The 23456-nt window shown below is 42.5% G+C and overlaps 2 protein-coding genes across 2 annotated transcripts in view; one reads left to right on the plus strand and one right to left on the minus strand.

The window, feature by feature from the left end:
- The window catches only part of LOC308689887 (uncharacterized protein), a 154247-nt gene that overhangs the window by 105420 nt on the left and 25371 nt on the right, over nucleotides 1-23456 (plus strand). The window lies entirely within an intron of this gene.
- Nucleotides 285-18760, minus strand: LOC308689046 (scavenger receptor cysteine-rich type 1 protein M130; the record flags this gene model as incomplete). The annotated part of the gene is made up of 19 exons (XM_081362598.1): nucleotides 285-361; nucleotides 485-544; nucleotides 7709-7804; nucleotides 7903-8103; nucleotides 8209-8523; nucleotides 8887-9183; nucleotides 9651-9968; nucleotides 10027-10368; nucleotides 10446-10760; nucleotides 11171-11485; nucleotides 11689-12003; nucleotides 12091-12387; nucleotides 13185-13499; nucleotides 13661-13963; nucleotides 16124-16438; nucleotides 16638-16940; nucleotides 17077-17406; nucleotides 18281-18332; nucleotides 18755-18760. The coding sequence occupies 19 exons, from the start codon at nucleotides 18758-18760 to the stop codon at nucleotides 285-287; spliced, it is 4572 nt and encodes a 1523-aa protein (XP_081218724.1).

Consider the following 23456-nt stretch of genomic DNA (forward strand, 5'->3'; position numbering starts at 1 on the left):
AAAATTAAATTAAAAGCATCCATTAAATGTGCAAGATTTTGGATTTTGAAACAGTGCATAATTAAAGATGCATATAAATCTATATTGTTAAAACCTGTAGAAATGATAATAGGAAATAAACCTGTATCACGAGATCTCAGTCCAACAGTGATTATATCATCATAATTCTCAGGTGTGATTTGCTGCTCTTCTAAATGAGTTAACAGCAAGGAGGAAATAAACAAAAACTGCTTTAACTATTCAGAGGTCCAATAGTTCATTTAATTTAGTGAAATCAGTTAAAGTCACTGACCTTTATTTGACCCTTCAGTGGTGGTGATGTCATTATAGTAGTCAGGTGCGGCTCCTCCTGCAGAATTTGCTTTAAAAAAAAAAAAAGGTTTAATAAATCCTTATCTGAATTATTATGTGCTGGATGGTTTACATAATTTCACCCCAGTTAAGATAACCTGCTAAGTGAGTGTTTTTGTTTGAGTCCTCTAACCTGAAAGAAGCTCATCAGCATCTTCATACCCAGAATACTGTTCTTCTGAAAGGACACTTCCTATTATGGAGAAGTAGATTCATCAGACACACAATCGTAAATCAGTCAATATCCCCACTTCCCTTGAATCACAACTCTAACACTGTATCAGTCTTAATTTTGACAGCAAATTGTGATTTAATTTAATTTTAGTCATCTGAATTTTTTTAGTTTTAGTTGACTAAATATTAAAATATTGTCCCTCTGTTTGTGCGTACGGGCCAAACGGCAGTGCAGAGTACCCGGCCTTCTTGGAGTCTCTGGAAGGGGTGCTGGAAAGTGCTCCGACTGGGGACTCTGTCGTTCTGCTGGGGGACTTCAACGCCCACGTGGGCAGCGACAGTGACACCTGGAGGGGCGTGATTGGGAGGAACGGCCCCCCGATCTGAACCCGAGTGGTGTTCTGTTATTGGACTTCTGTGCTAGTTACAGCTTGTCCATAACGAACACCATGTTCAAGCATAAGGGTGTCCATCAGTGCACATGGCACCAGGACACCCTAGGCCGGAGGTCGATGATCGACTTTGTGGTCGTTTCATCCGACCTCTGGCCGTATGTCTTGGACACTCGGGTGAAGAGAGGGGCGGAGCTGTCAACTGATCACCACCTGGTGGTGAGTTGGATCCGATGGCAGGGGAGGAAGCTGGACAGACTCGGCAGACCCAAACGTACTGTGAGGGTCTGTTGGGAAAGTTTGGCCGACTCTCCTGTCAGAGAGATCTTCAACTCCCACCTCCGGCAGAGCTTCGACCAGATCCCGAGGGAGTCTGGAGATATTGAGTCCGAGTGGACCATGTTCTCCACCTCCATTGTCAATGCGGCCACTCGGAGCTGTGGCCGTAAGGTCTCCAGTGCCTGTCGAGGCGGCAATCCCTGAACCCGGTGGTGGACACCGGAAGTAAGGGATGCCGTCAAGCTGAAGGAGTCCTATCGGACCTGGCTGGCTTGTGGGACTCTTGAGGCAGCTGATGGGTACCAACGGGCCAAGCGGACTGCAGTCCGGGTGGTTGTGGAGGCAAAAACTCGGGCCTGGGAGGAGTTCGGTGAGGCCATGGAGAAGGACTATCGGCTGGCCTCGAAGAGATTCTGGCAAACCGTCCGGCGCCTCAGGAGGGGGAAGCAGTGCCCTACCAACGCTGTTTACAGTGGAGGTGGGCAGCTGTTGACCTCGACTGGGGATATCACCGGACGGTGGAAGGAATACTTCGAGGATCTCCTCAATCCCGCCGTCACATCTTCCATTGAGGAAGCAGAGGCTGAGGGCTCGGAGGCGGACTCGTCCATCACCCAAGCTGAAGTCACCAAGGTAGTCAAGAAACTCCTCGGTGGCAAGGCACCGGGGGTGGATGAGATCCGCCCTGAGTACCTCAAGTCTCTGGGTGTTGTGGGGCTGTCTTGGCTGACACGCCTCTGCAGCATCGCGTGGCGGTCGGGGACAGTGCCTTTGGACTGGCAGACCGGGGTGGTGGTCCCTCTTTTCAAGAAGGGGGACCGGAGGGTGTGCTCCAACTTCAGGGGGGTCACACTTCTCAGCCTCCCTGGGAAAGTCTATGCCAGGGTACTGGAGAGGAGAATCCGGCCGATAGTAGAACCTCGGATTCAGGAGGAACAGTGTGGTTTTCGTCCCGGTCGTGGAACACTGGACCAGCTCTATACCCTCTACAGGGTGCTGGAGGGCTCATTGGAGTTTGCCCAACCAATCCACATGTGCTTTGTGGATTTGGAGAAGGCATTCGACTGTGTCCCTCGCGTTATCTTGTGGAGAGTGCTCTGGGAGTATGGGGTTCGGGGCCCTTTGCTAAGGGCTATCCGGTCCCTGTACGACCGGAGCAGGAGCTTGGTTCGCATTGCCGGCAGTAAGTCAGACTTGTTCCCGGTGCATGTTGGACTCCTGCAGGGCTGCCCTTTGTCGCCGGTTCTGTTCATAATTTTTATGGACAGAATTTCTAGGCGCAGCCAGGGGCCGGAGGGGGTCAGGTTTGGGGACCACACGATTTCATCACTGCTCTTTGCGGATGATGTTGTCGTGCTGGCCTCATCAAACTAGGACCTCCAGCATGCGCTGGGACGGTTTGCAGCCGAGTGTGAACCGGCTGGGATGAGAATCAGCACCTCCAAATCAGAGGCCATGGTTCTCAGTCGGAAAAGGGTGGTTTGCCCACTTCAGGTTGGTGGAGAGCTCCTGCCTCAAGTGGAGGAGTTCAAGTATATTGGGGTCTTGTTCACGAGTGAGGGAAGGATGGAACGGGAGATTGACAGACGGATCGGTGCAGCTTCTGCAGTAATGCGGTCCCTGTACCAGTCTGTCGTGGTGAAGAAGGAGCTGAGCCGCAAGGCGAAGCTCTCGATTTACCGGTCAATCTACGTTCCTACTCTCACCTATGGTCATGAGCTGTGGGTCATGACCGAAAGGACAAGATCCCGGATACAAGCGGCCGAAATGAGCTTTCTCCGCAGGGTGGCTGGGCGATCCCTTAGAGATAGGGTGAGAAGCTCGGTCACTCGGAAGGAGCTCAGAGTAGAGCCGCTGCTCCTCCACATCGAGAGGGGTCAGTTGAGGTGGCTCGGGCATCTTTTCCAGATGCATCCTGGACGCCTTCCCGGGAAGGTGTTCCGGGCGCGTCCCACTGGGAGGAGACCCCGGGGAAGACCTAGGACACGCTGGAGAGACTATGTCTCCCGGCTGGCCTGGGAACGCCTCGGTGTCCCCCCGGAAGAGCTGGAGGAAGTGTCTAGGGAGAGGGAAGTCTGGGCATCCCTGCTTAGACTGCTGCCCCCGCGACCCGGTCCCGGATAAGCGGTAGAAGATGGATGGATGGATGGAATATTAAAATATTTTAGTTGACTAAATCTACAGTAGACTTAATCAACTAAAATCTAATGGGTTTGGTAAAATTGTAATGCATCAATTAAGCATCTCTTAAATTTCCACACTCATTATAATACTCCTGGAGAAAACATTAATCTGTTAAAATAAATGATATTGGTTTGAACATGCAATGCAGACACAGATTTAACTGCTGACATATAACGTGTCTTTATTTGTCTTAAAATTAAATAAAACCACTTCTCATAAAGAAACAAGAACATGGTCTTCTTTTTAATTAATTATGCATTCTTTATAACAACTTGCATTCAAGCAGAAATATTTATCTGTATAAAATAAATATAGATTAATCCTTATTAATGCTAAAGTTATTCAGTCAAGAGCATTGAGTGATTTTCTGTTTTTCTTTTGTTGTTTGATTAACATTAATGACGGACAGCAGCAGCAGGTTATTAGGCTGCTGTCACTTTAAGGCTGAATGCATGAATCCAATACACTGAAACACAGCCGGTATTCTCCAAACTTTTTACGTTCACTTAAGACATACACGACAGTGTGTATGTGAATACTCAAAACGGACATTTTAACATAATTTTGTGTGTATTTGTCCACTCAAGCGCAAAAAGGCGCGAAAGAAAACAATTCTCAATATTCGTGCGCTGTGTCTGAGAGACACTTTCGGTGTACGCATAGAAAACCGGACTGAACTGAGCTCACTTTCGCTTTGTCACCACTGATCTGTTTACTGCTTGCTGTGAGTTTAGAATGCAATATCGCTTGAATGGTCATCACGCTTTTTTAGATTTATCCATATATCTGGCCTCAGGGGTTAAAGTGAAAAAAATTCCTGAGCCTGAACTTTTTTTTGTGGGGGGGGGGGGGGGGGGGGGGGGTGGAATACTTATTTTCAAGTATTACAGCTGTATCTTAATGGCATCTTTTTATGAATGAAAGCCAGTATCACTAATATTATAGCTACTGATATCTCATGAAAATGATTTCCCCAAAAATTTTAAACGTTAGTCTTCAAAAAAATAAAAACTTTTAATTTAAGTGAACTTAAGACAATCGTCATTAAACCCATAATACATCATATGTCATATTTATCTGTACCATTCAGAAATTGAATAAGGTTATAAAACAGTCCGCACTGCATAAATTATAAATTAAATATAAATTAATCCTTATCAAAGCTACAAGCGTTCTTTAGTAAAGAGCAGTGAGTAATTTTCTCTGCTCCCTCTGTTCTTTAGGTCAACTTTACTGACAGACAGAATGAATGGCTCCTGTCACTTTAAGATCTGCCGCTGTTGACAGGATCTCACATCTCATTCTCTCTACCATTTAAGATTTTATTTAACTCATTTAAGACTGTTCTTGTGATGATACTCGACAAAGAGGACATTCTGGCATAAATGTGTGTGTTATTGTTCGTTCAAGCGCGAAAGAGAACTCGATACTGGCGCGCATCTTTCTGTGCGTCGTACGTGCCAGGACATTCACTGAAAGCGCGTTCTCTTTTGTCTTGTCGCGCAGGAATGGTTCTAAAGCATTTGCGTGAATAAGAGCGTGATCATAACCCTAGCTAAATGATGTCAGAAAGAAAGAACGGATGGATGCTGCGTTACTTGCGTTAAATATTTTAAAACGTTAAAGCTGGACAAAAAATGAATCGCATGCGTTGACGTTGACAGCACTTTTCATACATTGCTGACAGAAAATACTGCGGTTTGAAGTAAGCTACACAGAATGTTCTACATTTAATATTTATCTAACACAGTCTGAAGTTACCCATTATCCTGACCTGAGCTAATTTCCTTAATCAACCAACTAACATCTCCTTTCTTTCTTTTCATCCATAATGACATTAGCCTGTTGTTGTTTCTCGCGTTTCATCACTAACTGTGTCGCAATCTATTTTTTTATAGTCTATGGTCGCAACGGCTATACCTGCGCATTAGAACTTTCAGTGAACTAATTTTACAGGCTCGGTCCTGCTCCTCTGTGGCAATGACGGCGTGCGGTTAAAAATCACAACAAACGAATTTGAAAGTGGGGGGACATACCCCCCCCCGTCCGCATAGGAAATTATACCCGTGGGTAAGACATCATCCCCGGGCTTTATGAATTTGCGCTCCATGCTTTCACCGACGACGCTAACGTATGGATCTCAATCACACTGTGTTGCCAGGACCCGCCCTGCTCTGCTTCTGATAGGCTTGTAACGTTAGTTAGAGCAGCGATCCTCTCATATGATTGGTAGGTGAAATCAATTGACTCGAAAATATTGAACCGCATGCAAGTTCCCAATTTTTTTTCCCCTCACGGCCGCACGCCGGAGATCCGGCATGGTGCCGGAATACTTTAAGCCCTGTGGCCTGCTCTTTCTCTAAAAAGTTTACATTTTTTAACGTTTTATGAGATGTTTAAGTGTATGCCATTACCAACTTATGTCCTGCCGGATCAGCACGTTACAATTCAAATGTGTGCATCTACCACACCACATAAGTTCTGACTGGATCTCTTCCCATATTGTCCCTCTGTAACATTTTTGTCTAATATTTATTCATTGACGAAAATGTCAATAGATTTTCGTAATAGTTTTTGTGATTCAGAACTGAATTTTATTTAATAATGACGAAAATTATTCGTCAACAAAATTAACTCTGCAATTAAAATTAGCACTGTATCTTTTTAGATAACACACAAAACTCCCACAAATGGATCCACAAATTGTTTACTCTACTCACCACTATGCACAGGGCCGCATTAACACAATCAGAGGCCCTGAAGCTTTAACTCTCAGGAGCCCCACACTGCATGCACACCCATACATTTCTCAAAAATGCATAATATTATCTGTATATAGACCCATGAGTGTGGATCATTTTTACCTCGAAATTAACAGTGGTTTGGAGCAAAAATTGATAAAAATGCCCTCAAAACTCAAGATATGGGTGCAAAAAATGCCCCTGAATGAGTTTTCTTGTTTTTTATATTTTTTAGTTACGCAATATCACATCAGCAAGAATGCTGTTTTATCAAATATCAGCATAATTACAAATGTGATATTGACTTTATACAGCAGTTGAACAGTTTTGCTCGCAAATGAACATAGTTCTGAACAAAGCCACAGCAGAACCTTTGTGCGTTTCCGAGCAACACAAAGTGGTGTTTTGTTGCTAAAAGAATTCACGTTTCGAAAGAATAGGTTGAGCAATTGATTCAATGACCCATACATAAAGTCAGTCACTTGCTTCGTTCATGAATAAATAAGCCGTTTTGAACTAATCGATTTATAAAGGATTCAATGCTGCCCCCTACTGGCGGTTTTAGTTGTATATGCCTGTTTAAAAATATCATTTCTATTTTTCCATCATTTCATATTTCTATATTCAAAATTGTCTACATGTTTATGAATATGTAAACATTCTTTTAAACTTTTATACACGTGATTTTTTTATTGTTTTGGCTTACACTTTTTTTTTTTTTTTTTCAAAGACCATGAATTATTCAGCAAAACAGAGACGGATTAATTTTACTGTCAGTCTTTTATCTTCTTGCATGATTTTTCCACAACAAAACAAAGTCATCACACCATACATCACAAACCAAATGTATCTAGCTCTGCTGAATATTAAATATGCTATTTAAATATATAGTTTTAAGCTATTATGTATCCCTATGAGCCCATGTGTCCCCTGTTTTTTCTTTTATAATTGAGAAAAATAGCAAAGGACATAAGTCTCTCAAGATGATTAAGTCTCCGTCTAAACTGGCATCAAATCATGAATTTTAGTTTTGGTGGTTTAATCCTGCGAGGACTCATTTCACATAGTGTATGTGTTGCTTCATTGAGTTCTGGAGCAAGAAAAACCTGAGTATGTTTGTTTTATTTGCTCGCCAAAGCAGATTTTTTGTCATATTCGGTACATGGGCTGTGTTAATTTTGCTGCTTTTTTTTGCTTCTATCTAACGTAGATTTGTTGTGTTATCTCCTCCCTGCTGATGTCTCTGACCGTGTTGTCGACTCTACTCTGAGGATGCTGAGGAGATAACTGTAGCATAGCGTGGAAGAGTTCAATGCACAACTTCACAAGCACGCATCTTCTAGCCACGCACACTCAAACCAAAGCATCAATAACAAAACTATAACAGCAAAGTCAAAACTTTTTAAAATGGGTAAATAAATGTCAAATTTAAATGTTCAATTATATATATTTTTCCAGCATTACTTGGGCCCTCCCCCAGCCTGGGGCCCTAAGCTCAGGTAAGCATGTGCATTAATGTGGCCCTGCCAATAAATAAAGTGATTACACTTTTTGATCTCCACAAAACAGACACACACATTTACTCACCCCTCTGAGTGAAAAAAATCTGTCTATTAGTGGGTCTGTGAAGAAGCTCCTCATAAACGGCCTCAGTCGTCGTCCTGTGTCTCCTCTTAGAGAGAGCTGTGAGTGTAGACAGACAAACCTGCTGTCAGTTCACAACACATGACTGATCACACACTGAATAACACACAATATGACAGTCTCTGGATCTCTCCTACCTCTCCTCATCACTCTGTTCTGCTGAATCAGTATAAGCAGTGGCACTAAGAGTAGTAAGAGCAAAACTCCCAGTACAACCACAAGCACAGAGAGAGACACTAGAGGAGTTTGTGGAGGAGTGACTGATGTTGAGCGCACTGTCTGAGAAACTGGAGGAGAAGCTGATGTTGTTGTGGCAGGAGTAGTGGACACTGACATATCTGGCAAAACAGACACAAACACATTCAAAATCATGAAATACACAAATAATATTAGCACTAAAAATATTTAAAAATGACTAATATTGCTCAGTGTTTTGCAGTGACCTGCACAGGTGAGTCCAGCGTGCTCTTTGTGGGAGCAGTCAGTGTGGTTCTTCAGGGAGAGAGGACAGTCCCACAGGTGAATCTCATTCCCTCTGCACTCGACTCTGTTCAGCCACACAACACCTTCACCAGCACCAAAGACTGAATTCCCATCAGCCCTCAGTGCTGCTCCACAACCCAGCTGCCTGCAGACCACCTGAGCATCGCTGATGTCCCACAGATCAGCACAGACTGAACCCCACACAGCGTTATGATACACCTCCAGCCTCCCAGAGCACCGGCCCAAACCTCCCCTCAGTCTGAGAGGAACATGATCTAAATCACACACAGCAACATCACTGACCAGCAATACATTTACAATGTATTTTATGACTATTCAAGGTTGTGACAAATTATGAATGTGCAATGTGGATTCAGTGTACAAGTGCTCAATAATTCAAGATACTGTGAATTAAGAAAATACATCCTTTTAATGATCTTACTTGAACACTGTCTCTGGTGAGGAGATTCTGAGGTAGAACATGTCAGACGACTCAGAGGAGATTCACGACTCTGCTCCTCTAAAATTAAAACATTAAAATTTAATTAAATGCTGAATAGAAAAATTATTAATAATAATCTTACTGAAACAAACATAATGTTTTCCAACTATCTTAAATCAGTTAAATATCTTCTTACCTGAGCAGGTGATCTTGGCCACTTCATTATCACAGTCATTCTGTCCCCAGGGTGAAGATGGACACTGCCATAGAGTGGAATCATGACGTCGACATTTAAGTTTATCAAGCCAATTATGAGACTTCAGTCCCTCTGAATAATCGGGTTCACTGCCAGATCTTCCACAGTTCAGCTCTTGACAGATCAGACTCACTGTGTCTCTGTCCATCTTATGGTAACACACATTACCCCAGGATCCATTGTAGAAAACCTCCACATTCCCTTCACAGCCCTCAGTTAACCTGATCTCTTTAAACTCTAGATAGAAGTGGAAAATGAGTATTTTAAAAGTGTGGGTATTATGGACGCATAAATGTGTTTTTAAAGTTGGTAACACTTTACAATAGGGTTCATTAGTTAACATTAGTTAATGAATTAACTAACATGAACTAACAATAAGCGATACATGTGTTACAGTATTTATTCATCTTTGTTAATGTTGGTTAATAAACACAGCTGTTCGTTTGTTCGTTGTTTATTCATGTTAGTTCACAGTGCATTAACTAATGTTAAAAAATACAACCTTTGATTTTAATAATGTATTAGTAGATGTTGAAATTAATAAATTAATTAATGAATTAATAAATGCTGTAGAAGTCATTCTTAGTTTAGGTTAACTGAGGTAGTTAACTATGTACCTTATTGTAAAGTGTTAACTTGAAGTTTCTTAAAATGTTATATTCATTATAAGTTTAATTTAAACACATTAGTAGAAGCATGTTTACCTGAGCACACGACTCCTACATCCTCCTTGTGTTGACAGTCATGTTTCCCCCAGCCTGGAGAAGAGCAGTTCCACAGGGACGTCTCATTCCCCTCACACTCCACCTCATCCAGCCATATGGGTCCAGAACCAGGACCAAACCAGGCTGGTACCTGCTGGTTACTGAGGGCCACTCCACACTGCAGCTGTCTGCACACCACATGGGCATCTTTAATATCCCAGGAGTCATCACACACTGTCCCCCATGAGCCGCTGTGAAAAACCTCCAGCCTCCCTGCACAGTCTCCCCCAGAACCCACCAGCCTGATGGACCCGCGACCTGATATTCAGAGAGAGAAAAACACATTATTGATCACTAACAACTGAAGAATCTGCACAGATGTTGCTGTTCTCACCAAGGCAGGTGATTGACAGCTGTTGTGTGGAGCTGCAGTTGAGAGTTTGTGGAGAGCTGCAGTTCCCCAGATGAGCTTCACTCCCAGAGCACTGGAAGCCCGTCACACACTCATGACTGTGTTCAGGACTGGATGAAGAGGAGCCGGAGAAGTTCAGCACAGAGCCACAGCCCAGCTGTCTGCAGACCACAGAGGATTCAGTGAGACTCCAGGAGTCCAGCAGAACTCTCCTCCAGACCTGATGGATGGAAACTTCCAGCTCCCCCTCGCACTGTCTCTCTCCAGACAACCGCACCAGACCGTCATGAACAGCCAGAGAGGAATCTGAGTGAAAGATTTTAATCAAGGTACTGCAAGTTAATTTATGCATTTGAATTATTTTTTCAATAAAACCCCCTCACCAGAGCAGACGACTCCAACATCTCGACTATGAGAACATTCAGCTCGACTCCATGAAGAGACGGAACATTCTGAGAGTTTTGTTTCATTCCCGTCACAATCAAACACATCAGCCCAGATTTCACCACTTCCCTCTCCAAACCTGTCTGATCCCACAACAGACACAGCAATCCCACAATTCAGCTGTCTACAGAGGACACTGGCAGCTCTCATATCCCAGCATGCATCACACACTGAGCCCCATTCATTGAGAAACCGAAGCACCACTCTTCCAGAACAAGAGTCTGAGCCATTTACCAGTCTGAGATCTGTGTAACCTGTGCAAAAAACTTTTGTCATTACAAGACCCAACAAAAAAAAAATCTAAAAAACAACATATCTTGACTGAGAAAAATCTTCTCTTTATGTGTGTGATGTAAAGAGGTCAAATAATTCTTAAAGATGCACTATGTAGCTTTTGGCCCATAGCAGTTTGTAGCTGTATGCATTTGTTTTGGTGGGCACCCACAGGCAGAAACATTAATCGGTGCCAATGAATCAGGGTGAGACAAAAACCCGGTTTGGAAGATGGATTTATGATGTAATCATCACTCATTATTTAAATTTAGTTAATTCTAAACAAAAAGTTACATAGTGTACTTTAACTATTCAGTAACAATACAAAAAAATAAACAACTTGGGGGAATACATTTTTGTAATATAGACACAGTGAATATTGATTCTTTACCAGAACAGATCAGGCCAACATTATTGTCACTGGTGCAGTTGTGTTTCTGTGATGATGATATTGAACAGAATGAAATCTGAATCTCATTTCCTCTGCACTGAATCTCTTGTGTCCACATCTGAGCATCTCCTTTGCCAAAAGCATCTTCTCCCAGCACCTGTACAGGAGCCCCACAGTCCAGCTCTCTACACACAACCTCTGCATCCTGCTGGTCAAAGGCAGCGTCACACACTGAAACCCACGACTGATCATCAAGTATCTCTAACCTCCCAGAGCAGAGGTGAGGCCCAGCAGCAAGTCTGGAAGGTTTATGACCTGTTTGTGTAACATGAACAGTAGAAAAAACATATAATACAGAAAAAATATATATTACAGACGTAATGCAGACAAAACGTGTAACAATACAGATTTGTTAAAGTTTTCCACATAAAACAAAATCATTACTTGTGTAAACATAAATCCATTGGCAACAAGTAGAAAAGCAAGAGTGGAATGCTTTTAAGTCCAGCATTATTTACCTGAACAGATGACCCCAGCATTTGAATGCTGACTACAGACATTTATGCTCCATCCTGACGCCCAGCAGTTCTTCAGTGTTGACTCTGATCCAGCACATAACACACTACTCATCCATATTGGTTCTGATCCTTGTCCAAACTGAGAATCACTCAGAGAATCTACAGGTTCTCCACAGTCCAGCTCTCTACACACCACTGTAGCATCAGTCATATCCCAAAAATTGCCACACACTGTTCCCCACTGACCTCTATGAAGAACCTCCACTCTACCAGCACAGCGACTTCTACCACCTACCAGCCTCACATTCTTTCTATCTAAGTGACAAAAGAATAAAGAGAGAGACTAGTCGTAAAAGGTAAAAAAAATAAAAATAAATAATAATCTCATATTTTATTTCTTACCAGCACAGATCAGCCCCTGGTAATTATGTGAACAACGTTTTTTATGAAAAGATGTTGGACAGAGTTGAATCTGAGACTCATTTCCTCTGCACTGAATCTCTTGTGTCCACATCTGAGCGTCTCCTTTGCCAAAAGCATCTTCTCCCAGCACCTGTACAGGAGCCCCACAGTCCAGCTCTCTACACACAACCTCTGCATCCTGCTGGTCAAAGGCAGCGTCACACACTGAAACCCACGACTGATTGTGAAGTATCTCTAACCTCCCAGAGCAACTGGAGTTTCCGATAAGCCTGACGCCTGAAGTAGCAAGAGATAAATAACCATTTTTGTTTGTTATCTAAATGTCATTCATTTCTACCACACAGAAACATTCATTAATGTAAAAAGGAATCAATGGAAATTAATGAAAAGCTTTATGAAAGGTTCATTTAAATGGATAGTTCATTCAAAAATGAAAACTCTGCCATTATTTACTAATCCATCCATCCGCCAAACTGCTTGTCCTGTGTAGGGTTGCAGGGATGCTGGAGCCTATCGTGTCTCAAGGCAAAAGTAGGGAAATACCCATGATGAATGGCCAGCCCATCACAGAACTAACACACACAGACATACACATTCACATGTTCACTAATACCTACAGACAATTTACTGTCTCCAATTTACCTATCCTGCATGTCAATCCAAATTCATATGACCTTCTTTTCTTCCATGGAACACAAAAAGCTAATTTTTGAAGAATATCCTGGCCAGTGGCCACTGCTTTGAACATAATGGAAGTGAGTTAAGACAGGCTATCGAAGCAAAAACATGACAAAGAATAATAATAAAGTTTGTTCTGTTGCTCACAAAAAAGCTACTGAATGAAATTTTATAAAACATGCACAAACCTTATTTACCACTTTATGGTGTTTCTTATTTTGGATCCTGAAAAAAATAAACATCTTTTGTGCTCCACAGAAGAAAGTGATTCTGATTTGGCCTGACTTGAGGGTGAGTAAAATAATGAAATAATTTTCATTTTTGGTGAACTATCTCTTTAAGTTAGGTGGATCTTGAGTAATATAAAAACAGAATTGAGGTTTGGAGCAGCTTACCTGAACAAATGACTCCCGCATCATGAGTATGATCACACTGATACAAACCCCATTGTACTGATCCACAGTTCTTCAGTGTAGATTCTGATCCAGTACATAACTTGCGATTTGGCCAGATTGGTCCTGATCCAGATCCAAAATAAGCATCACCAAGAACATCTACAGGTCTTCCACATTCCAGCTCTCTACACACCACTGCAGCATCAGCCATATCAAAGTCAACACCACACACTGTTCCCCACTCTCCTCTATGAAGAACCTCCACTCTACCAGCACAGCGACTGTGACCACCAACCAGTCTTACTCTCATAATGTCTATAAATGATTAATGAAAATAGTGAGAGATAAGATAAAGATACAAACAAATAAAAAGAAAAAAGTATCACACAAATAGGAAAAATATGGAACTAATATGTATTCTAGATTTAGTGGACATTCAATTCAATTTCAGTTTATTAAAAAAACAATCCTCTAACCTGCACACACCAGATCAACACCGGTGTTATCAGAACAGTTGTTTTCAAGTGATAGTGATGTTGGACAGTCGTGAATCTGAGACTCATTTCCTCTGCACTGAATCTCTTGTGTCCACATCTTAGCGTCTCTTTTGCCAAAAGCATCTTCTCCCAGCACCTGTACAGGAGCCCCACAGTCCAGCTCTCTACACACAACCTCTGCATCCTGCTGGTCAAAGGCAGCGTCACACACTGAAACCCACGACTGATTGTGAAGTATCTCTAACCTCCCAGAGCAGCGAGAACCTCCAACCAGCCGGACTTCTAAATAAAACAACACAGATCAACAAAATTATGGCTTATTTTAAAGGTATATAGCAGGACAGTTCTCTTACGAGAGGTTCTCTCGTATTGCGTAAGTAGCTTACACTGCGGGAAAGTCTTCTTTCTCGAGATACTGAAGCCAAAAAATTATCCTTAATTTTTAATAATCTTGTCAACGCAGTGCGGCAGCATGCAGACCTAGGGCAGGCTTACTAGCGTGCCCATTGGCTGCCCTGCGGCAACTGCAGCAGCCTATCGCTGAGCCCTTGGCGTGACGTCACGACCAATGAGCGTGCTTGGCGCGCTTCTTGCGCCAAAGCCCGCAAAAAGGAGTGTGGCTTAGTGTATATAAGCGAGGCTCAGAGGCTGCTTCACTGATTTCTGTCTCTTCAGCGAAGCTCTCCGCATCGCTGGACTCTGAGGAAGCCGCCGTCGAATCAAGGCCTCACGCTCAAAACCGTTTTTCTGATAGCTCTGTCTTCAGTCAAACGCGTGGGAGACCTTCACGCGTTATCTATTAACGCCGCGTGCCTCGAGTTCGGACCTAACGACTCTAAAGTTATTCTCAGACCGAGGCATGGTTACGTTCCCAAAATATTGGGCACTCCCTTCAGAGCGCAGGTCATTTCCATCTCAGCCCTGCCAACTCCCGGCAGCGAGGCCGATAGTAATCTGCTCTGCCCGGTCAGGGCGCTGAGAAACTACATCACACGCTCCGCCGCCTTCAGGCGCTCGGAGCAGCTTTTTGTTTCGTTTGGAGGGCGCACCAAGGGTCTCGCCGCCTCGAAACACAGCCTGTCCAGATGGATAGTGGACGCTATCGCAACTGCTTATGCGTCTAAAGACCTGCAGTGCCCACTGGGCATTCGAGCTCACTCCACCAGAGGCATGGCCTCATCGTGGGCGTGGTCCAGCGGGATTTCCATACATGACATTTGTGCAGCGGCAGGCTGGGCCTCCCCCTTTCCACATTTGTTAGGTTTTACAACCTGAAAGTTCCCGCCTTGCAGGCGAAGATTTTATCATTCTAAGTCTCGCGTAGACCGGCCCACTATCAGTGCGCGGGCTACGTTGGTTGATTTAGCTCTACTGGTTGAGCTGCACTGTGCAGGGAATTGTCAATTCGGACCGGCTGTGCCGCTCCGTGCTCCCTATGTGCTTGTGTACTGCGCTAGCCTTCTATTGGGCGCCCGGCTCCCTGCTATCACGTTCCCCGGGCTTTCCCTGGGACTCATTCAGTGGATGCTCGGCGCGCACGGCGTTGACAAGGGAGTTCCCGCAGCGTAAGCTACTTACGCAATACGAGAGAACCTCTCGTAAGAGAACGTATCGGTTACTAAACGTAACCTCTGTTCTCTCTAGAAGAGGGAACGAGTATTGCGTAACCCACCGTGCTCGCGCCACGAGCTCATTCGCTTCAGCGACAGAAACCAGTGAAGCAGCCTCAGAGCCCTGCTTATATACGCTAAGCCACACCCCTTTTGGCGGGCTGTGACGCATGAAGCGCGCCAAGCGCGCTCATTGGTCGTGACGTCACGCCAAGGGCTCAGCGATAGGCTGCTGCAGTTGCCGCAGGGCAGCCAATGGGCACGCTAGTAAGCCTGCCCTAGGTCTGCATACTGCCGCACTGCGTTGACAAGATTATTAAAAATTAAGGATAATTTTTTGGCTTCAGTATCTCGAGAAAGAAGACTTTCCCGCAGCGTAATCTACTTACGCAATACGCGTTCCCTCTTCTAGAGAGAACAGAGGTTACGTTTAGTAACCGATACGATTTCCACCTACAAGGCCCTGTCCCGAATGGAGCACTTGAGGTGCATTTGAGGTCTTGCAGAATAGTAATGGCTGCTGCTTGTGAATGCCTGTGAGTTCCACAGGTCTATCTGGGACACAACCTCAGATTTTCATAACTGTACACTGTATTTAGTTTCCTCTTTAACTGTATGTGTACGTATATGTAAGTATGTGCTACAGAAAGCAAATCTAGGAAATGTTGTGACAGTTCAAAATAAAATTGTACAATTATAATTAATAGAGTATATCTATTTTATATAAAAATAATTTTAATAGAAGAGAAAGGTAGAAAATAATCATGGAAAATAAAAATGATGACTGCTTCTGACAAGTGTTTTGTATAATAATATGAAACTTTTAACTTACCTGAACAAATGACTTGAGCGCTCTTATGAAGACACTCGTCAGGAACATTCAATTTTATGGATCCACATTTCTTAAGTGTAGACTCTGATCCACTACAAATTGCAATTTTCATTAAGACTGGCCTTGATCCCAGTCCAAACTGAGCATCGCCCAGAGCATCTACAGGTTCTCCACAGTCCAGCTCTCTACACACCACTGCAGCATCAGCCAAATCCCAGCCAACTCCACACACTGTTCCCCACTGACCTCTATGAAGAACCTCCACTCTACCAGCACAGCGACTGCTACCATTTACCAGTCTCACATTTCTTATGTCTTGGAATGAAAGAAAGAAAGAAAGAAAGAAAGAAAGAAAGAAAGAAAGAAAGAAAGAAAGAAAGAAAGAAAGAAAGAAAGAAAGAAAGAAAGAAAGAAAGAAAGAAAGAAAGAAAGGCAATAGAAAAAAAGTGAGTTGACATGTAAAATGTCAAAATAAAATGAAATAAAACTGCTCTCTTACATTTTGAAATCTTACCAGTACACAGCAAACCAATGTTGTGCTCATGTGAACAGTTGTTTTCATCTAATGGTGATGTTGGACAGAGGTGAATCTGAGACTCATTTCCTCTGCACTGAATCTCTTGTGTCCACATCTGAGCGTCTCCTTTGCCAAAAGCATCTTCTCCCAGCACCTGTACAGGAGCTCCACAGTCCAGCTCTCTACACACAACCTCTGCATCCTGCTGGTCAAAGGCAGCGTCACACACTGAAACCCACGACTGATCATCAAGTATCTCTAACCTCCCAGAGCAGCGAGAACCTCCAACCAGCCTGACTTCTAAATAGGACAACATAGATCAACAAAAATGATTTGTTGATTTGCTTTTGAATGACTGAATAATTAAACATTTTAACAATTAAAATCAATAAGAAACCAATAAGGAAATACAAAACGTTATAAATATATATATTACCTGAGCAGATGACTCCAGCATCTTTACTATGATCACAGTTGTGTTTTTCCCATCCTCCTGATCCACACTTCTCCACTGTTGACTCTGATCCTTTACACATGACATAACTTATCCAGATTGGTCCTGATCCTGGTCCAAAATGAGCATCACCCAGAGCATCTACAGGTTCTCCACAGTCCAGCTCTCTACACACCACTGCAGCATCAGCCAAATCCCAGTCATAGTGACACACTGTTCCCCACTGACCTCTATGAAGAACCTCCACTCTACCAGCACAGCGACTGTGACCACCAACCAACCTCACATTCACATGGACTGATGCTGAGAGAGCTGACACAATGAGAGAAAGATAAAGGGATTAGAAAGGGTGGAAGAGAGGAAAATAGGAAGAGAAAAATACATACACAGGGTAAAAAAATGAAACAACAATGTTGTGTAAATTAATATTTCTTCCTTTTTTTTTCTGTATGGTGCAGTGGACCTGTTTAGCTATTGAAATGATAATGGTGCAATATGGAAGCCATAAGGTGCCATGTATTATTCTTTTTCTTTCTTGGTTTTTCCAAAAAAGGTTTGATCACAGCTTAATTTTCTTTAATATTTATATATATATACACACTGCTTAATCATGGATAAGTAAATAGTTTTAACTTTTGTAAAATTATATTTGACAAATGCGATTAAATAATTTGCAGCTTACAAGAGAAATTGTGTACAGTTTTTTTTGTCATGAGAAAATTAAGCAGAGATCTAATAATCTAATAATAATAATAATAATTTACCAGCTGTGATGAGTATTATAATTGAAGACAGTAAAATGAGTGTCAGGCATCTCTCCATCTCTCTCTGCTTGATTAATTCAACATCCAGTACAAGCTTCTCCGCACTGATGATACAGAAGTACAGGCGTCCTCTCTCAGCCCCCTTAATGAGAGAGAAAGAGGTTCAAAACCCTCCAATCACACTCGCTGTTACCTTATTAGACAGAACAGAGGAAATCATCAAACAACTTCAGTGACAAATCAGACCAGGCTTTTATGATCTTCTCCATATATATCTAACAGTCAGTGCTGATGAACTCCTCCTCCCCACCCATCAAGAGGGGATGCAGAAACACACACACAGACACAGACACACACACACACACACACACACACGCACACACACACACACACACACACACACACACACGTATTTCACTGACTTGCAGGAGACAGGAAACTCTCCAGTTTATTTACAGCATCAAAGCCCAACACCTGCAGAGAAGAGATAAAAGCACTGATAACTAACTATGAATGTCCTACACTGTCTATTAATGTATACATTATGTTAGCATGATATTAACACGTAATAAACTCAACTCTGTAAAATGGATACTATTGCAAAATGGCATTAAAAACATTAAGTTAATAAATGCTTGCAAGGACACAGTGCAAAAGTTAGCTCTAATTACACAGAGGGGTGGAAAACATCACAAACTTAATTTTGTGACACCTTCCTTCAGTGTATGTCAAATAATTCCTTTGACTAATGTGAAATTGACCTAATTCCACAAAAGTGGTTTCAGATGGCCCACAAAAACCATAACCATAGTAAAAATAAGCATGTTGTTCACATTGTGACCAGCAGAGAGAGCCAGTACTACAGTACATATCTGCCAAAGCACCCTGTACTGTACCCTCATATTTTTCAGTATTTTACAGTTTGGATGAGAGTTTTTTATGTAATTTCTCTTGTGAAATGGCAAGTATATATATATAAAAAAATACATAAATAAAAGTCTTCTGAAGAAGACACTTTTAGCTCATAACAAATGAAATCAATAACCTATAAAAGTTTGGAAGTAATATACGAGTAATGCCATAAGATTTATAAGCTGTTTCCCTCATGGGAACCAAAAAATTTCCCCACAAGGACAAGGATAAAGGATATTGCATAAATGCATACTTTCATATACATGTAGTAGCTCCCCGTCACAGACCGTTCTTGAGATTTGCATTCGAAGGGGTGTCTTACCAAGATACAGTCCCACCATTTGGACTGGCCCTAGCTCCGTGCACCTTCACGAAACGCGTAGATGTGGCCCTCTCCCCCTGAAATGGATTGGAGTACGCATCCTGAATTACCTTGATGATTGGTTGTTCTTAGCCCAATCGAAGGAGGAGCTATGTGCACGCAGATCTCTGCTTCTCAGCCATTTGGAAAGTCTGGGGTTCAGGATCAAGCTGAGCAAAAGCTTGCTGTCCCCCAGCCAGCGGATCTCGTTCCTGGGGGCAGTATTCGATTCATCCCAGATGCCTGGATTTTGCCGGAACGCTCCTTGAAAATTCAGGGACTAGTGGCGTCATTCAAAGTTGGGGACAACCTCCCCCTGAAAATGTTTCAGACCCTACTGGGCCTCATGGAAGTAGCCTCCTCACTATTTCCTTTGGCCTGTTACTTGGGACCCTCAGCTGTACCAAAGCCCTGGTCCCCTGGAAATCGCTCCATCTGTATCAGTTAGGAGTAGAACTGGGCTCGGTTTCATCATAGGGCGCCCCAACCAGTCTTGGAAAGCATCCATCACGACTACTTTCCTTCTAGTAGTCGTGATGGTTGTCTCCAAGACTGGTTGGGGAAATTATGTCAGATCTAGTCAGATCTCAGGGGGCACCATGTCCTGGTCCAATCGGACAGCATGACAGTGGTAGTCTATATAAATCATCAAGGGGGTCTCAGGTCTTGTCCGATAAACAGGCTGGCACACCGCTGCCTTCTGTTGGCACAGTACAGTCTTCACTCAGTAAGAGCGATACATGTGCCGGTATCCATGAACATGGGAGCAGATATTCTGATATTTGCATTGAAGGAAAACGCCCACAGCCAAATATTCTTCCCAAAGAAGAAGGATGTATTTGCCTGCAGGTGGCCCTCTCTGTGCCTTTATGCCTTCCCTCCAGTAGCCCTGCTCCCTCAGGTCATCAACCGAATGAGGGAGGACAGATGCTTGGTTTTACTTGTGGCACCACTCTAGCAGAACCAGCAGTGGTTCCCGGGAATAGCTCAGCTGCTATCAGCAGCTCCAATCAGCAGCTCTATGGCCAATCCCGCTGAGGAGGGACCTCCTTTCCCAAGTGGAGGGGTCAATTTGGCATCCCCAACTCAAGTTGTGGAGCCTACATCTGTGGCCTCTCGACTGGAGCCTTCACGTCTCTACAGGGAGGTCTTGAACACTATGTCTGAGGCTAGGGCACATTCTACAAGGCACTTTTATGCCCAGAAATGGCCTATGCTTTCCGGCTGGTGCTCCGCTCAGAATGTAGACCCTCTGTCTTGTGAGGTCGACCTTCGGCCTCTCTCACTAAAGATCACCCTCCTGCTGGCTCTATTATCAAGCAAGTTGGTGATCTACAGGCTCTTTCAGTGGACGCCTCCTGTCTTGAGTTTGGGCCCAACGACAGTAAAGTCGTCCGTAAGCCCAATGAATTTGTTATCCAACAAATGCCTAAGGTGCTTTCCACGCCCTTTAGAGCACAAGTCATTTTACTCTCTGATCTCCCCTCTGCTGAGGGCGAGCATATGCTACACTCACTTCGCCCAGTTCAGGCCCTTAGGGTGTACATTGAGCGCTCTAGCCAGTTCAGGCAGTCAGAGCAGCTGTTTGTGTGCTTCGGAGGCCGCTCAAAGGGGCTGCAAGTTACGAAGCAGAGACTATCCCACTGGATAGTGGACGCAATAGTGCTAGCTTACAAGTCCTTTGACTTGAAGTGCCCTATTGGGGTGAGGGCCCACTCCACCAGGTGAATGGTTTCTTGGGCTTAGTCTAGTGGAGCGTTTATTGCTGATATCTATGTGGTGGTCAGTTGGAGCTGGGAATCTGAAGGATCTGGAGAGATTCTGTATGGAGGAATGGTCTCTGATCTCTTGTCAGGTGTTCTCCAAACTCATCAGGCATCATATGAGAAAACTCAGAGTGGTAATCTTGGCAAAAGGAGGTTGCAAAAAGTACTTAATAAAAGGGTGCCAATAATTATGGCCAACGTGTTTTTGGAGAAAAACATTTATTTCATAATGTTATTTCCCCCTAGCCTGGGTTTCCCCATGCTGCCTAGCGCACAGCACGATTTTATTTACGCTGCTAGGCAGCCTGGACACCATGGACCAGATTTTCCCCTCAAAAAGGGAACCAATCACAGAATGGGGAGGGAGCAGCCAGACGATGACGATGTCTATGCGACACACCGAAGCAGTTTGTTTATATCTATGGATCCAACATGGCAGCAGACGCGAAGTTACCTTTCGATGCAGCCTTAGATAGTGTTCTAAGTTTAGAACGCAAGTTTATTTCGTCTTCTTCCTCGTCGAATTTCTGTCGCTCTACATACATCATCTGGTATAATTGAAACAATTGGCTATGAGCTACGTACAGGCGCATTTGATAGACATTCGTAGCGCCCAATAAACGGCTCTGGACATTCGTAAACCACGCCTCAAATACGAGAAAATGAACATGTGGTTCCCAGAACACGTCTCAATGAGACGAGGTCTGACGTTAGCCAGGCTAATTTCCCCCCCAATTTCAATTATTTTACTTAAATGAAAGGTTAGATTTTTGCTACATTTTTTTGTGAAAGATCAAAATGATAATATAGATTTAGATTTAATATATTCAATATAGATTTATTTTTACAGCCATCTTTGATCACATTGTGCCAATAATTCTGACTACAACTGTATATACACACACCCGACTCACCTACCTCGAGGGTTTTCTGCATCCCTCTGCAGTTCCTATTCTAATACTAATTTGTTTATGTATTTATTTATTTTTTAAATATTTATTTTTGCCGTTTTTACCTTTTTATTATGATAGGAGAGTGAGTAGAAAGCGAAGTGGCAGAGAGAAAGTGGGGGAAGGGATTGGGAAAGGTCCACGAGCCGAAACTCGAACTCAGGTCACCCGAACTGCCCACAAGACTATCAGCGCAGATGATGGGAGATTATTTTCAACTTGACTGCAATGTTTTATTCTCTATCATTCAATGCATATTGCCAAATTAACCTTTATGTCATTGAAGACTAAAATCTATAAATTAAAATATTTCTTGCATTTATGAAGAAATGGCTCAGCACCCAATGCTCTATCGCCTGTTGCCTAAATGGTGTACAGTGTCTTTGGGCAGATTGCTGAGGCACATTGCCAGCAACAGCCATTTTAGGATTGTTTGTGATTTGGTATTAGTGACTTTAAAGTCCTCTTTGCTGAACTTTTCACAGATATGAGCTGGTTTTAGTGCTAAAATGCTTTGTGAATTACACAGAGCAAAAATGTTGTCCTATAATTAGGACTAACATGCTAATTATTTTTAGAGTTTCTCCTAAATGGGCAAGATATGAGCTACTTTTAACTAGATGTTTTATGAATACGGCCCCTGATCTCTTTAAACTCTAGAATTAGATAAACTATGTTCAATTCAATTAAGTTATTTTTTTTGTAAATGAACTAAAAAAACTATTTGATTACAAATACTACATTAATATTACTTTCTTGTTGCAGATTGAAAGTTGCAGCTGCTGGTAAATTATTTGCAATGATTCTTAAAATGTGTGTGATATTACTTGTGGTGAACCTCCACTCTACCAGCACAGGAAACCTCACCCCCAACCAACCTCACTTTGCCTGCACACAAGAGTCGTTATCTATGAAAGTTAAATTATGAGAGATCAATTATGCTGCTTTTTTTACAGTTAAATAATCATGTGGTGTGAAAAAGAAAATCACTTTTGCTTTCACTCAATTAATAAATTATAAAAACTGCATGTATAATATGACAACACATCAAACCCCAAGGCCATTTAATGCAATTGATTATTTACAAAAAAATTATCGGTGAGAATCTAATTCTTTGCTACCATAAGCTATTTTTTTTAATAAAAGAAATAAATATCAGTAAGGAAATACAAACAATAGTGTATATAAATTAAACTCATTGATGGTACGCTGTAATATCCTTATGTTAAATATTAAACTACTTTCATTTAATATGTTGAAAGAAACTGTTTGGCCCTTTAACTGAGGGATAAAATACCTGCACTGGTGAGTGTGACGACTGTGGACATCAGAAATATTGTCAGACAGCTCTTCATCTTCCTCTGCTCTGCACTTCAGTACAAACTATTCTGTAACACTTTACAATACGGGTGCACTAATATGCATTCATTCATGCTTAACTAATGCACAGATAATCATTTGTTAATGTATGACTCATGAAGAACTAAACCATTAATTAATGATTACTGCATCAGCAACTAATAAAGATTCTATATGGTTAATATATTAAGTAATATATGAATTGTTATTAATTAAATGTGTCATAATGTATTCATTTCTTAATAACATT

This window comes from Scardinius erythrophthalmus (assembly GCF_964197995.2).
Source record: "Scardinius erythrophthalmus genome assembly, chromosome: 4".
Taxonomy (NCBI): domain Eukaryota; kingdom Metazoa; phylum Chordata; class Actinopteri; order Cypriniformes; family Leuciscidae; genus Scardinius; species Scardinius erythrophthalmus.